This window comes from Nyctereutes procyonoides, unplaced genomic scaffold (assembly GCF_905146905.1).
Source record: "Nyctereutes procyonoides isolate TBG_1078 unplaced genomic scaffold, NYPRO_anot_genome, whole genome shotgun sequence".
In the NCBI taxonomy this organism is placed as follows: Eukaryota; Metazoa; Chordata; class Mammalia; order Carnivora; family Canidae; genus Nyctereutes; species Nyctereutes procyonoides.
Genome location: NW_026575147.1, coordinates 14,427,892 through 14,445,181, shown reverse-complemented (window position 1 = coordinate 14,445,181; position 17,290 = coordinate 14,427,892). Strand labels below are relative to the sequence as shown.

At 45.5% G+C, this 17,290-nt stretch overlaps 1 protein-coding gene across 1 annotated transcript in view; it reads right to left on the bottom strand.

Moving 5' to 3' along the window:
- Positions 1-17,290, bottom strand: part of PTGFRN (prostaglandin F2 receptor inhibitor) — a 78,118-nt gene that overhangs the window by 31,972 nt on the left and 28,856 nt on the right. Inside the window, exons 2-3 of the mRNA XM_055312145.1 lie at positions 8,367-8,735; positions 4,571-4,984 (exon numbers count right to left, since the gene is read on the bottom strand). Of these exons, the coding sequence (XP_055168120.1) occupies positions 4,571-4,984; positions 8,367-8,735 (783 nt within the window). The remainder of the gene's footprint in view (positions 1-4,570; positions 4,985-8,366; positions 8,736-17,290) is intronic.

Here is a 17,290-nt window from a genome sequence, read left to right as displayed (position 1 = left end):
AAAGAAGATGGACTTCACAAAACTAAAATTATACTTTCTCCATGTGCATGATAAGACTTGGGTGATTTTACAGAGAAAGGACAGTTCAGTTCTGACTTGGGGACCAGGGATTTGGCGTTGGAGGCTGGAGTGCAGGAGGTGAGGGTACAACCATCTTCTGGGTAAAAGAGTTGAAAATCCTAAACAGAAGGACCAGGAAAATGAAACCAGACAAAAATGCCTTATGAGTCAAGCCTTCAAAATGCAATGCAATGGAATAGACGTAGAGCATCATTTATTCTATTAGGCATATCCGCCTTAAAGTCAAACATAAAGCATATTCTAAAACCAAAACACAATGACTCTTGGATTATCCACGCTGCTGCCTTCTCACAGGAGTGTGGATAATTAAAAGTAGACTATATTTAGATGAAGCACTGAAGTATCTAGTGTCACAGTCTCAAGGCAGATCTGGTTTCAGCATTCCCCTGTCAAAGCTTTTTACATGGAAACATTTTACGTTACTGAAGTTTTTTTGTTTTGTTTTGTTTTGTTTTTTAAGAAGCCAAACATCTGTAATCAGAGTAGAAAAACATTTGACTTGTGCTAATGCTCTGGGAACAACCCTTTCGATGAGAAATAGCTAACACTTCCCAGGGGATTCAAGTGGAGGCACAGCCCTGGTCTTCATCAGTGGCTCTCCTGAGTAAGCTCAGCAACAAAGGATGGTGGCAGGTTCAGAAAAGGCCGAACCCCACAGGCCTTGTTGCCCTTCAGAGCGGACTGCTTTCCTCTGCCTATTTCCAAAGCCTGACAACATTTCCCACAAGCCCTTCAGGCCAAGTTCAAGACCCACTTTGACAAATACAGAAAATGAGATGGGTATTTATAAAAGGCAATTTAAAAGTCTGATTTCTCACCTTCACCCACCCTCCAAATTCTTCCTCCTCCTTCACCTCCTTAAAGGGGCTAAAGGTAATTTGAGGGCATCTTTTGAAAGGAGTCCGTATGGAAACCACTGCTCTGAGCCTGCACTGTGGTTCCAATAGTCCCACGTACAATGCTTACGGTTAGGGCTGCTGGAATACTGCTGGAGTCCCTCTGTGCCAGCCGGAGGCAAAAGGTGGCTCAGGAGGGAAGGAGGTGAGTGAAGAAGGGCTAGACATGCAGCTGTGGATTGTGCATATGGAGAAACCAGATTCTTAGGTTTAGGAATATCGGCAGAAATGTCTCTTCAGTGGAAGAATTCACTTTGCAATCTTCTCTCTGCAAGTTGCTAAATAGCTTGCCACGTAACTGACCATTGTTCCCCGTATGTTCTGGATTGGGAGGGGTTCATGGTTGGGAGACAGGATGGAGAAGGCAGAAGAAAAAAAAAAAGATTTCTAAGGACTCATAATGCAAGGGGGCACCCCAGACAAAGCCTGTGGTGGTGAAGATTTCTCCTATTGGATATAACCGCGTCCATAAATTAGACACCAAGATCTGGGCGTGAACCAGACCACTCCTGACATGGGGGGGAGGGGTAATCCCACATATGTAACACAGCCCCACTGTTTAGGTAGCTTTGGGCTGTTTATCATGACAATGCAATAAGATTTTTAAGAAGCTAGCTATGGATATTGCAGGTGTTGACAAAGAGAGAAAAGCCAGCACTCTAGTGTGGTGGTTCCTAACCTGGGGTCCAAGATGACAATTTAGCAAGTCTGTGACCCAGGCGGGAAAACATCGTTGTTTTGACTAATCTCTACCTGAAATATAGCATCTGCTCTCACTACGAAACTAAGTGAAAACCACTAATGGTATTATCTGTCCCTGGAACTCTGGCCCAACAGAAATCATAAATTGTTTCAAGTTACATTGCAATTGTTGCAAATGATATCTTAAAGAATCATTTGCATTCATTGCTACTTGGGAAATTACAGTGGTTGTTAAACCTGCCACTATATATTACTTAAGGCATTAACAAAGCCCAATATTACTATATAAAAAATTTGTCTTAAAATATTTTGATACTTATTCCAATACAATCATTTTCCTTTGTCATCTTATAGACGATTTACTGAACTAAAACACGTTAATTCTGAAGAGGTCTGTGGGCTTCAAAAGACTGTCAAAGAAGCCCATGGGACGGGACACGCCAGGGTGGCTCAGTGGTTGAGCATCTGCCTTTGGCCCAGGTTGTGATCATAGGGTCCTGGGATACAGTTCCACCTCAGGCTCCCTGCATGGAGCCTGCTTCTCCCTCTGCCTGTGTCTCTGCCTCTTTCTCTGTATCTCTCATGAATAAATAAAATCTTAAAAAAAAAAAAAAAAAGGCAGCAGCAGCAGCCCATGGCACAAAATGGTTACAAAACCCAGGCTCAAATGACAGCCAGATGCTATTAGGTGCCTAAGAGGTTCAGAGTTGTCAAGTCTTACACTCAATATTATGGGTTTTATGGCCTATTTGTTTTTTTTTTTTAAACTTTTTTTAAAAATTTTTATTTATTTATGATAGTCACACACACACACACACACACAGAGGCAGAGACATAGGCAGAGGAAGAAGCAGGCTCCATGCACCGGGAGCCCGACGTGGGATTCGATCCCGGGTCTCCAGGATCGCGCCCTGGGCCAAAGGCAGGCGCCAAACCGCTGCGCCACCCAGGGATCCCTTTATGGCCTATTTGAAATAAAATATACCTTTACAATTGAAATAGCACATAAAAAGATAACTTGTTGCAAATCTGTTTTGTTTTTTTTTTTACAGATTGATTGATTCATTCATTCATTAGAGACACACACAGAGAGAGGTGGAGACATAGGCAGAGAGAGCAGCAGGCTCCATACAGGGAGCCTAACTAAGGTGGGACTCAATCCCAGGACCTTGGGATCATGACCTGGGCCGAAGGCAGGCACTCAACCACTGAGCCACCCAGGTGTCCCACTTGTTGCAAATATGAAACTCTTAACCCTTCTGACCCCGGAGAACAGTTGTGTGATGCAAGGTAAATATCCCAGTTTCTTAGGACAGATTGATCACTTCCTTAAGGGAAGGTGACCTGAGCCCACTAAGAAAGTGATTTCTTTTTTTTTTTTAAGATTTTATTTATTTATTTATTTATTTATTCATGAGACACACACACACAGAGAGAGAGAGAGAGAAAGAGAGAGAGAGAGAGAAAGAGGGGGGCACAGACACAGGCAGAGGGAGAACAGGCTCCACGCAGGGTGCCTGACATGGGACTTGATCCTGGGTCTCCAGGATCACACCCTGGGCTGAAGGCGGCGCTAAACCACTGAGCCACCCGGGCTGCCCAGAAAGTGATTTCTGTAGCCAGTAGAACCAAGACTGACCATGACGGGTAGTCCCTTTCCTCAGCAAGAGCACCTCCCACCTCACTGCTGGCCGCAGTCACCCAGGAACCCCAGTCCTGCTTTTGACAAAATCTAATTCCTGTGCAGTGGTATACATGCAGAGTGTAGTGCTCAGGACCATGTAGCCTGCAGAGGAAAAATACTCCCCAAGAGTACTATCTCCTGCTTCCCTTCTCATCTGAGCTACAGAGCGGCCACACGTTCACATTTATATGCAAGAAATGAGTCTGCCCATGGTCTTCCCAGTTGATAAAGCAGGAGGCCACAGCGACAGATCTGGAGATGTCAGACTCTCGGAAAACCAGGGACAGTCATCCATCCACAGCAATGATCTCATCCTGACATGGTCTCTTTATGCTGTCTCTGCCAAAGCTGGAGGAGGCTCTATGAGGCCTGGGGACATTCCTCAAGCACTTCTGACCCCGGGGCGCAGACATAGCTGATCACCCAGTATAGGTTCTTTATTAATGCTTGTTGGACACTAAGTCAATAATAACTTTTCTTTTTACGGGTTTTCTAAAATGTATCTTGTATTTTCTTACTTTCTAGCAGGACTAAGAAAGTGTGTGTGTGTTTCTTCAAAAACAAAGCTTGGTTCACAGGTGAGAGGACACAGGACTTCTTGCAGGGAGACAGACCCCAGGGCTATATGCACGCTCCTGGGATAAGTGTCATACACAAAACAAGAAGAGGCCCAGCTCGAGAGAAGTCTCACCTAGCTGGGATGGCACATCTGAGGAGACGTGAAAGGCACATCTAGAGGACTGAAGGGAGACCAGACATGTGGGGGTGAACCAGTTGCACATCCAGAAATTCAGGAAACACTCCATTAAGACAAAACAAGACAAAGGGAGCAGAGTGGGGGAAGCTCTGCCCCAAAGCCCCTCTGAACACCAGGTCAGACCTCATTCTGGCACTTAAAGGGCCTTAATCTGTCAGCCAACAACCGTCTTAGTACTTCGCGCAGCCTGCAGCGAGCGTCCCAGGAGTACGAATCCAGACGAGAGGCAGCTGTAAAGCAAAGCTTAGGGACTGGGCACAAAAAAGAATGCACCCTCGCCAAACTCTCACCACCATCCTACCTGGTCCCCCGGCCCCTGGACGCGAGGCCTCACCCGACCAGCGCAAACCTGGCCAGCAAGGCCCACGGGGCTCCGCCTGGGTCGTTCCCGCCACCCACCAGAACACAGGGCAGAGCGCTCAGCCCGACACGTTCCAGAGGCTCACCCACCCGTGGGCTGGATCAGCACGGTGGCCACTTCCACGGCCTTCTCTTGAATCTCCTGCCAGCCGCCCTGCTCTCCGATCCACTCGCTGACCACGCACCGGTAGGAGCCCTGGTCCGAGGCCAGCGCGCGCGCCACCGACAGGCGGTAGCCGTCGCCGCCCACGGTGTCCAGGCGCACGTCGCCCGCGCGGTAGCGCTGCTCGTAGCCGGGCCCCGGGCGGAAGCGGCCGTCGTGGCTCAGGCCCAGCACGCTCCTCCGGGCCGCGCCGCGCCGCAGCTCCCACAGCAGCGCCAGGTGCGTGTGCAGCGGGGACGCCGTGGACGCCGCGCAGCGCAGCTCGAACGGCTCGCCCAGGCGCAGGCTCAGGTCCGGGGCGGGCGGCGGGCCGGCACCCACGCGCAGGGCATCGGCCAGCACTGCGGGGAGGAAGCACAGCCGTCAGCCTGCCTCGCCCCACTCCGCGCCCCTGCCCCTGCCCCTGCCCCTGCCCCTCCCGCCTCCGTAGGCTCCTGCCCCTTCCAGGGCCTTCTGCGCCCTGGCCCTGTTCTGATGCCCACGGGAGGGGGGGTGGGGGGAACGCTCTCCCACTGTAATTAGGGTGTAATCTCAGCCGACTTTCTGATCTGAACAAGGAAAAAACAAAAGAAAAAGGGAAAAAAGAACAAGGAAGGGGAGAAAAGGAAAAAGAGGCACTAAAAGGACCCTTACTCCCACCAGAACTGGGCGGAGCACCCTCCCCCTTTTGGGAGCGATGCCTTGGGTATGTGTTTCTGCCACCCCTGAGCAAGCTACTTTACTCCCCTCTGCCTCAGTTTCCCCAGCTCTACAAAGGGATGACGACTGGACCGGTCTGGGGTGAGGGCAGGGGGGGTGGGGGGAGGAGGATGACTGCTGGAGTGAGAAGCTGAGGTGCTTGGCACTCAGCAATAGTGGTAAAATAACTGGCTCCTACCGTTCAACACTCCTGGCTGAGCACCTGGCTACAGCAGGGAGCCTGAAGAATCTTCCACCAGCTAAAGCAACATGATCCCAAGAGGGCAAAAGCACAGCAAGAGCTGCCTGTGGCCTGAGGCCTGGGAAATGCATTAAGAATAACTAGGGTAGGGCAGCCCCGGTGGCTCAGCAATTTAGCACCGCCTTCAGCCCAGGGTGTGATCTTGGAGACCCGGGATCCAGTCCCACGTCAGGCTCCCAGCATGGAGCCTGCTTCTCTCTCTCTCTCTCTCTCTCTATCATAGATAGATAGATGATAGATAGATAGATAGATAGATAGATAGACAGATAGAATTAAAAAAAAAAAAGAATAACTAGGGTGAGCAGAAAGTATGTGCAGGATAGGAACCAGTCAAAGGAAGCAGAACCCTCAGCTGCGTACCCTGTATTAGGGCCATTTGGGAAAAGCCTGGCTCTTTAGAGTCTAGAATAAGGGGGCCAGAAATCAAGAAAGTATTGGTGGGGGGAAAAAACTAAAGTAGGGATCCCTGGGTGGCTCAGTGGTTTAGCACCTGCCTTTGGCCCAGGGCGCGATCCTGGAGACCCGGGATCAAGTCCCACATCAGGCTCCCTGCATGGAGCCTGCTTCTCCCTCTGCCTGTGTCTCTGCCTGTCTCCCTCTCTGTGTCTCTCATGAATAAATAAATAAAATCTTAAAAAAAAAAAAAAAAAAAAACTAAAGTATTGGTGAGTGCTACTGAGGAAAGGGAAGTGATAATCAAGATAACCAGAGAGGAGGCTCTACCAAGGCTCTACACCCTTAGGCTCCTCTATGAGCTGGATAAAAGAATCCTCAAATGCTACTATTCGTTAGGTCTTTGGTTTTTCTTGAAATTCCACTTAGAAATGAATTTGTGTCCTTAAGGAAAAGAACTGCCTCATTTTTAGAAAGGCCTAACCCAAAGACAATTGTCTACTGCAAAATGAATATAATGACCTAGTATATCCGTCAGTCTGCGAGTCCAGTTAACATGACTCCGTTCTCGTAGTCAGATATCTGTCAACACATGGCTGAATGGTTTCAAGACCCACAGAGCTGACGGCCAGACAGACCCTGGGCCATGCGTGGCGGCCACCAGAGGCCCTACCTGGGCAGCCAGCCAGTCTCATTCATGGCCATCTAACTGCTTTCCTCACCCAAGAAAAGCTGCTTCTTTGCTCTTTCCTTCCTAAGACTGGAGAAGAAAGAGGAAGACACTGGGGGACAGGGTCCCAGTGAATTCTCCTGCTGCCCCCTACTCCTCAGGATGAGAATTACAGGGGAGACAGGTGTGTATCTGACCTAACGGAGGTACAGTATGTGTGTGATAACTAAAAAAACACATTATTTACCTGCAATGCAAGAATGTCTCATGAGACTTTTTCTAACAAAACAGCTTTAGGATTTTCTATAAGGAAGAGGTGAGGAAAGAGGTGGATTCCATGTTTTAATACCTCCATAATGGATATGGTTGTTTTATTCCCTCATGGGTCGAATGTGGGGAACAGCACCTGAGACATGGCAGGGTTCTGTACATCATTACAGAGGGGATGAATACCTGGATCATCCCCTTCTTCTTATATCATCACATACATCTTCTCCTTTCCCGATCGTTACCTACACTCCCTACTCTGATATAAATACTTTTTGGAATAAGGCAGGTTACAAATAAATGTGTAATTAAGTAATAATAACAATAATCAGCTTTCTATGTTGTTGGCCCCAAACATCTTTCTATGTTCTTGCTCATTTGCCAATCAGCTGTATGATTTTTGGGCAAGTAATTAACCTCTCTATGCTCTTCCATTTCCTCATATGTAAATCAGGGAAATATCCTGCCTGATATTCTACATGGGGTTCAGAAAATTGGATGTGGGAATAAATCTAATAGAATTTGGAAAATGGAAAAACACAAAACAAAACCCAAAAAAACCCTAAACCTTCTAGATACATAAGGTTTGATTCTCTGCAGAATGAGAACAAAAAGTTAGTAGGGTTCCATCATAAGCTAGCAGTGACTACATCGTTCTTTCTCTACATACAACCCACCCAAATTCCAGAACAAGTGGGCACTTATTTTTTTTTTAAGATTTTTTATTTATTTATTCATAGGGACACACAGAAGGAGAGAGAGAGAGAGAGAGAGAGAGAGAGGCAGAGACACAGGCAGAGGGAGAAGCAGGCTCCATGCAGAGAGCCTGACATGCGACTCGATCCCGGGTCTCCAGGATCACCAGGATCACGCCCTAGGCTGCAGGCGGCGCTATACCGCTGCACCACCAGGGCTGCCCACAAGTGGTCACTTAAATCATGAAGGACACAAAGATATGAGCTTTGAAGTATCTGATATTCCCATCAAAGTGAATGTCATCATAACCATCACCTTCTCACTGCAAACCTTAGGAATGCTGACTCTGGAATTGCTCTGAGGCCTGATACATGCTAACTCACCTTGTCCTCACAATCACAACGGTTAAGGGAAGCACTGTTTTGTAGAGGAGGAGAACGGGCCACATGGGCCATGACATGCCCACGGCCACACAGCTGACAAACGGTAGAGCCAGCCATTGGACCGAGTGCAGGCTACCCGGCAGAGAGCTGGGCCCTGCCACTGTACCAGTCACGGGTGGTTCAGAATCGTGATGAAGAGAAAGGGCCCTCAAGGGTGACCTGGCCTAGCCTCTGCTTTGAATCAGTCAAGTAAGAGACCTCTGTACCTTGGCCAGGGGCGGGGGAGGGGGCAGAGTCCCAGAGGAGTTAAGTTTCTCAACAAAGCAGAGTGGCAGAGAAAAGTCTGGCCCCGGACAGGATGAGTGAGGACATACCTTTAACCTGTACCGTGTCCTCATAGTTGCCTTGGACGGTGGCGTCTGTGCTGGGGGTGGAACACTTGTAGTGGCCCTGGTCTGAGGGCTGAACGTTCTTTATGTGCAGCTCCACAGCATCATTGGCGGTCCTTCTCAACGCGATCTCGCCCCTCTGCAGGCGCTCCCGGTACAGCTGGGCTGGGAAGCCCACCTCCCAGGTGCTGGCCAGCTCCACAAAGCCACTCCCCGAAGACGAGAAGCTCCAGTCAAAGTTCTGCTCACTGGGGCCATCGTAGTCGCTGACGTTGCAGGGGATGACCAGCTCAGTGCCCACCACCCGCACCAGGCTCCCCGTGGGGACTCTCACCACACGCCCTCCGCAGAGTGCTGCAACGACAAGAGAGGAGACTCACAGGAGGTCATCCCAGTCATTTTAGTGCTCCTGCTCCCAGGCTCATGGCAAAAAATGGGACACCTGGCCAGCTGGGAGAAATGGTATGCTGCTAGGGCCTGAGCAGACAGGAGATGAATAAGCCCATTCCTAGACCCATGAGCCAGGAATACCACCCCGAAACAAGTGCCTCTCCCAAAACAGTTTCCTAGGATTGATAGGGAAGAAGACAAGTATTAAAAGTAGGCTAATCATATAAACCTGAATAGCTTCTTACCTCCCGTAACTATTTAACATACCATTGCCACTCAATGTGATGTAGAAATATTTTAGGGTTGGTGTGAAAGAAAAGGACACAGCTAATCAAGTATTTACATTTCTGCCCACCCTGGATCAACCCTCATCCTTAGAGACCATTCCCTAGGGCTCCTGAGACCTGATTTACAATGATGGATGCCAATTTTCAAACCCTAGAGCAGCCTGCTGATAAAAAGATTTAACTCTGGTGATCTGACATTGCCTATAAATTAATATTAAAATATGACGACTCCACCAAGTATTAATTTTCTATTTTCTGGCTCATTTCCTTCTCTCTCTACTCTTCACCCTGATCTAAATTCAGAATGAGGGTAGGGAAGCACAAAGGGAGACAGTGCTTTGCCTGGCTGGTTGCTGGGCGTTGTTAGGAATGCAGCAGCTTGCTGGGGATGATGAGTTCAGTGGACAAAGCCAAGTGTTTACTGGTACTCCCTGCCCCAAGGGCACATACCTCCCAGGACTCATAGGGCCCTAGGGACCCTAACACCTGCAGGTCCTTTAAGAGGTCATCTTTGCTGTGAACTTCAGTGTGATTTTGTAGTGCATTTCTTATCTGTGCAGAGCATTTCAATTTGGACCATTTTCTATGAACAGGTACAGCGCTAAGGCAAATGGGAAACCATGGGCTCTGAACTCCAGGAGACCTAAGTTCATTTATTTATTTATTTATTTTTAAAGATTTTATTTATTTATTCATGAGAGACAGAGAGAGAGAGAGAGAGAGAGAGAGGCAGAGACATAGGCAGAAGGAGAAGCAGGCTCCATGCAGGGAGCCTGACATGGGACTTGATCCCGAGATTCCAGGGCGATGCCCTGGGCCGAAGGCAGGCACCAAACTGCTGAGCCATCCAGGGATCCCCATTTATTTATTTTTCTTAATTCAAAATTTCCTTTATTTTGTATTCCAGTGACGTAACACAAAACAAAACACCTGCATTCCGCACATATTCCTCATGCTGGGATAAGGGCACATTCGGTAAGTCTCTCTAAACTAACTTCTTCAATATTAACATCAGGCATACTACTATGTTACTGAGAAACATCACTCAGGGCACCTGGGTGGCTCAGTCAATTGAGCGTCTGACTCTTGATTTCAGTAGTCAAAGATCCACTGCGAGATCCAGCCCCACCTTGGCCCTCCACTCCCCTTGGAGTTGGTTTGAAGTTCTCTCTCCCTCTCCCCCTGCTCGAGTTCTCTAAAATAAATAAATATTATTTGTTTTTAAAAAATCACTCAAGGGGTGCCTGCGTTTGGCTCAGGTCGTGATCCTGGGGTCCTGGGATTGGGCTCCCCGTGGAGAACCTGCTTCTCCCTCTGCCTGTGTCTCTGCCTCTCTGTGTGTCTCTTGTGAATAAACAAAATCTTAAAAAAAAAAAATCACTCAAAAAGTATAAGAATTTTGAAAAGGATACTCAGTTTTAAAAAAATGGAATAAAATCAACACTATACTAACAATTATAATGGAAAGAAAAAGCATGAAATCGTTAGAACTATCAGAAAGAGCTCATTCCTGATACAAATAGATTATATTTTTATAAAGGAAACAGTTATGTTTTATACAGAAATCACACACAAAATTGAGTAACTATCCCAAAAAAGCTTAGTTCCAAGAGCAACTACCACACCAGACTTAACCCTCACATATAAACTCTGAAGGAGACCTAAGTTTAAATCTGAGAGACTGACCTCTCTCACCACTGGCTTCCTCAACTATGAAATAGGGCAAGAAAAATTTATTGAATTTGTGCAATAAAATGCCTGGCTGAGAGTCTGCCATATAATAAGAGCTCAATGAGATGGGAACTTCTATGATGTCTTTTCAATTTTGTATTTTTATAATTTGTTGCGGATTGAGTTATGCTTCCCCCAACAAAACTCATATGATGAACCCTAGCTCCCAGGACCTCAACAAGTGATCTTATTTGGGAATGGGTCACTGCAGATGTTTTCAGTTGCTGTTAGACATCATTGGTTGAGGTCATATGAGAATAGGGAGGGACCCTAATCCAATGACTAGTATCCTTAAAAAGGGAAGCCAGCACACAGACATGCATCCAGGGAGACGCCAAGTGAAGATGAAGGCAGGGATGGGGATAAAGCATCTACAAGTCAAAGAATATCCAAGATGGCCCACAAACCACCAGAGGCTGGCGAGGAGGCCTGGAGCAGAGACTCTCCATGGTGCTCTGAAGGAACCGACCCTGCTGACAAGCAGGCTGCTAGTCTCCAGAGGGGCAAGAGAGTACATTTCTGCTGGTTAAGCCACCCAGTTAGTGATTCCTTGTGACAGTGGCCCTAGCAAACTAATATACTATTGTTGCTTGTTTTCAGTGATTTAATTTATGTTTTTCAAAGTCAAAGTTGCCTTTCAGTAGTTGTGAAATGAATTAATAGTGGTTGTGACCAGAGTATGTGTGTGTGTGTGTCTTAATACAATTAAACAAAAGAGGAAATATTAGAGTCCTCTGCATTTAGTAAGGAGTACATATTGTTTCATTAAATTTTGTTAAGTACACAAAGTTGTGTGTACCAGATTATGATGAAAACATTTATCTTAATTTGTGGTGGGGTAAAAAAGAAAAAAAAGTGTTGAACACTCTTTAAAAGCCATCTTATTTTCTCCTCCCCCTATCATTCTCTTTGAAAAGAGAAAAAGGGGGATGCCTGGGTGGCTCAGTGGTTGAGCGTCTGCCTTCGGCTCAGAGCATGATCCTGGGGTCCTGGGATCAAGTCCCGCATCGGGCTCCCTATGGGGAGCCAGCTTCTCCCTCTGCCTATGTCTCTGCCTCTCTCTGTGTATCTCTCATGAATCAATAAATAAAATCTTTAAAAAAAAGAAAAGAAAAGAAAAAGACAAGGGAAAAAGAAAGCATCCATAAGAGAGAGATGGGGAGAAGGTTAGTGTGTGCTCTGAGCAGGGGGCTCTCTGCCATCCTGGCCGGGGATGGGTCTAGACTGCTGCCAAGTTCAAAGAAAGGATGTGGTACCCAAAAGCACTCTCTTTAAAAATAGAGTTACTGGTGCTAGCAACTCAAAACTATGGATTACATCTCTTCCTGCAGATAACAGAACCAACCCCAAATATTCTTAGAGTAGTGCTGAAACATGCTGCTTTCTTCCTAAGGCAACTCAATGCCTATAGGATGACACCCATGACCTCATACCTACTACTTCTGACAAACATGCAGCATATCCGTGCCTGCTACCCAGGGTTCCTCAACTGTTCCTCAGATCTGGCTGACGCTGAATGTCCCCATCCCAGGGATGGATACTGGCTGAAACCAGGTCAATCAGGATCCTCCTGGCTCATTTTTGCTGAAGCTACTCAGAAATTTTTACTTCCTTTAGAATCAGAGCACTATATGGATGATTTGTGAAAAAAGAGTCCAAGGTGGTTGGTGTAGGAAGAACCTGAACTCACCCTCTCTCAAGGACACATGAAATCAACAGCCACATACAGATAATTTCCCTTTGGAAGATTTGAAAACTAGATTAACTGCTCTCACAACAAAAGATAAAAGGACTTCACTGAAATGGTTAGAAGAGATGACACAGCCTTACAACACACCCACTCTCACTGCAGTGACATGCAAGAGGGAAGGATCTCACCAGACAGGCACTTCTCCTGGAGGAGTAAGGGGTCAGTGCCCCACATCAGGCACTCCAACCCTTTCGGTCTGCATCAGAGATGAGCTTCCAGAAACATCTGGCTAAGAAAGCCAGCTGAGCTGACATCCAAGGAACCCAAAGTGCCATAGGAAGTACCTGCAGTCTCACTTCCCTTCTAAATCCCCCCGAAAAAGCCCCAATTTCAAAAGCACCTGGACTGTCTGTAAAGGAGATTCATTTGCTGGTCTGGGGGCATCTGCTGGAGGGGCAAGGGATAGTCGGTGCTCTCTCAAGAGACAGATGCACTGGTGGACACCATTTATAGCCCTCCAGCCTACTGGTGCAGCCTGGGTGCCTGGCCATACACCCTCCCACTGCCTTGCTGGGTCAGGCAGGGGTGAATGGTTATGGCACTGTCCTGCTGCCTCGCTGAGCCTGGAGATCTTGGGCGGTTGCCACAATTCCCCACAACCTGGCAGGGTCAAGTGAACATAAACAATCACAGCATTCTCTCCTTCCCTTGCTGAAGTCCATGAGTGCAGGTGGCAGTTGTGACACTCCCCCACACTCTGGCTGGGGCTGGTGAGCATTGGTGGTCATGGCATTCTCCCATGCCCAACTTGGGCCAAAGCCTGTATGCAGACAGGGTACTCTCCTGCTGCATCACTGAACCCCATAGGCATGCATGGTGGAGGCATTTTCCCACTGCCTTTCTTCCCCTCCCCCCCCCACCTGCCTTTCTGAAGCTGGTGAGTGTACCCCACACCTACAACCTCCAGTTGCTCTGCTAAAGCCAGCAGACACACAGAAGCCACACAGGAGACACTCCTTATTGGCCAGGGCCTGGTGGCCAGGGGGCTGGTGTTACTGAGTTCCAAGGGATTGTAACAATCAGAAAGACAGTTCTTAGCAGGTCAATACCCACAGGGCCCTGCACAGACAGCACACTGACACATATGTACAGTTTTCCTGGGCAAAAAGGTCTATTCACTTAACCTAAAGCTTCACACCAAGGGACAATCATCAGGTTTCCAACACACCCAGAGGCCCTAAGGGGCACTCCCAGGGAACATAAACAAAGAGATACCATTCCTGTGCACCAGACTAGCCTCACTACAGCTTGATGAGACTTTCCAATGAGATTATACACTTGTGTAGAGCTCCAACTTTTTCAACTGTTACCCAGAGATCACCTGCAAATCTCCTTGGTCTGGAGGTCAGTGGGGTTTACAACTGCAGCCCCACAGGACTATACATATTTGCATACTTTAAAAACTGCTGCCTAAGGGTCTGGCTTCTCATCAACCTGAAACTCAGTGATAAATGAGATTCGTCCCCTTGGAACACTGACAGGTCTTGGCACAACCTCAACAACAGGGACATATCAAGAATAAATCAGGCTACTTAGATAATCACAAAAGTTTAAGAGACAATCAAGAACTAGAGCAAGGTTGAACAAGAAGGATCATTTTCTACACAAGGCCATTCCTTCAAGACTGAGAGAAGTAGCTGTTTCACCTAATATGCAGAAACAGAGAGCCAAGCAAAATAAAGAAACAGAGAAATATGTTCCAAACAAGAGAACATACACACACACACGCAAAACTTCAGAAAGAGACCTTAATGATATGGAGATAGAAAACTTCCTAATAAAGAATTCAAAGTGATGGTCATAAAGATGCTCACCAAATTTGGGAGAAGAATGCATGAACTCAGTGAGAACTTCAACAAAGATAAGAAACTATAAGAAAGTGCCAAGCAGGATGCCTAGGTGGCTCAGCTGGTTAAGCATCTAACTCTTGGTCTCAGCTCAGGTCTTAATCTCAACATCATGAATTCAAGCCCATGTTGGCCCAGCATGAGCCTACTTTAAAAACAACAAAAACAAAAACAAAACCAAGCAGAAGTCACAGAGCTGAAGAATACAATAACTGAACTAAAATATATAGAAAGGTTCAAGAGCAGACTGGATGAAGCAGGAGAATGGATAAGTAAACTGGAAGACAAACCACTGGAAATCACCCAGATGGAGCAGCAAAAGAAGAAAGAAAGAAAAAAAAGAATTAAAAAAAACATTTCAAGAAATAATGGCCGAAAACTCCCCTGACCTGGAGACAGGAAATAGAAAATCCGAAAAAGACCAATTACTAGTAAGGAGATTGAATCCGTAATCAAAAACCTCCTAACAAACAAAAGTCCATGACCAGATGGCTTCTTTGGTGGATTCTACCATACATTCAAAGAAAATTTAATACCTATCCCTCACAAACTCTTCCAAAAAATTGAAGAGGATGGAATGCTTTCAAATTCATTTTACAAGGCCAACGTTCCCAATAATAAAACCAGAAACTATCACCCTAAAAAAGGTGAAAATTACAAGCCAATATCTCTGATGAACACAGATGTAAAAATCCTCAATAAAACTTAGCAAGCTGACTTCAACAATACATTAAATGGATCACATAGCATTCACACATACCATCATATATTATCAACAATACATTAAATGGATCACCACTATCAAGTGAGATTTATTCCAGGGGAGCAAGGCTGGTTCAATACCCACAAATCAATCAATATGATACACCATATCAATAAAATGAAAGAAAAAAATCATATCATCTCAATATATCCAGAAAAAGAATTTGACAAAATTTAATATCCATTTATAATAATTAAAAAAAAAAACTCTCACTAGGGACGCCTGGGTGGCTCAGTGGTTGAGTGTCTGCCTTTGGCTCAAGGTGTGATCCTGGAGTCCTGGGATGGAGTCCCACATCAGGCTCCCTGCATGGAACCTGCTTCTCCCTGTGCCGGTGTCTCTGCCTCTCTCTCTCTCTCTGTCTCTCATGAATAAATACATAAAATCTTAAAAAAAAAAAAAAAAGCCTCTCAACAAAGTGGGTACTAAAGAAACATACTCCATCAAAGGCCATATACGACAACCCCATAACTAACACCATACTCAATGGTGAAAAGCTAAAAGCTTTTCGTCTAAAATCATGAATAAGACAATAAGAGCACTCTCCTTACCTTTATTTGACATAGTATTGGGAATTCTAGCCACAATTAATCAAGAAAAAGAAATGAAAAGAATCCAAATCAAAAGACATAAAACTCTATTTGCAGATGACATGATGCCAGAGATTAAACAATCCCATTTATAACTGCATCAAAAAGAATAAAATACCTAAAGAATAAATTTAACCAAGGAGATGAAAGACTTGTATACTGAAGACTATAAGACATTGATAGGGGCACCTGGGTTGCTCATTCAGTTAAGCATCTGCCTTAGGCTCAGGTCGTGATCCCAGGATCCTGCTCAGCAGGCAGTCTGGTTCTCTCTCCCTTTGCTGTTCCCCTCCCCCTCCTTGTGCTCTCTGGCTCTCTCTCTCTCTCTCTCTCTCTCTCTCTCTGTCAAATAAATAAATAAATAAATAGATAAATAAATAGATAAATAAAATGTTTAAAACAAAAGACATTGATGAAAAAAACTGAAGACACAAATAAATGGATAGGTATTCCATGCTCATGGATTGGGAGAATTAATATTGTTAAAATGTCCAGGGATCCCTGGGTGGTGCAGCGGTTTGGCGCCTGCCTTTGGAGCCCCACGTCGGGCTCCCGGTGCATGGAGCCTGCTTCTCCCTCTGCCTGTGTCTCTGACTCTCTCTCTCTCTCTCTGTGTGTGACTATCATAAATAAATAAAAAATTAAGAAAAAATAAAATAAAATGTCCATACTACCCAAAGCAACCTACAGCTTCAGTATAATCCCTATCAAAGTTCCAATGGTATTTTTCACAAAACTAAAATATTTACGGAATCACAAAAGACCTCAAGACTCCAAATCACCAAAGCAATCTTGAGAAACAAGAATGAAGTCAGAAGAACCACAATCCCAAATTTCAACCTATACTACACAGCTATAGTAATCAAAACAGTATGTTACTGGCATAAAAGCAGACACATAGATCAATGGAACAGAACACCGCCCAGGAATAAACCCATGCATATCTGGTCAATTACTTTACCACCAAAAAGGCAAGAATATACAGTTGGTGCCGGGAAAACTGAACAGCTACAAGCAAAAGAATGAACACTCTATCTTACTACCATATATAAAAATCAACTCAAAATGGATTAAATATTTGAATGTGAGCATTAAACCACCAAGCTCCTGGAAGAAAACATAGGTGGTAAGCTCTTTGACATTCATCTTAGTGATGTTTTTGGGGGGAATCTGACTTCAAAGGCATAAGCAACAAAAGCAAAAATAAACAGACTACATCCAACCTAAAAGCTCCTGCACAACAGAGATTACCATTAACAAAATGGAAAGGCAACACACTGAACAGAAGGAGATATTTGCAAATCATATATTCAATAAGGAGTTAATTTCCAAAACATGTAAAGAACTCATATAAATAATAATAATAATAGCCCAAACAATCTGATTTTAAAAAGGGTAGAAAATCTACATAGACATTTTTCTAAAGAAAACATACAGATGAAAAAAAAAAAAAAGAAAGAAAACATTCAGATGGCCAACAGGCACATGAAAAGATGGTCAAGATCACTGATCATCAGGGAAATGAAAATCAAAACCACAATGAGACATCAC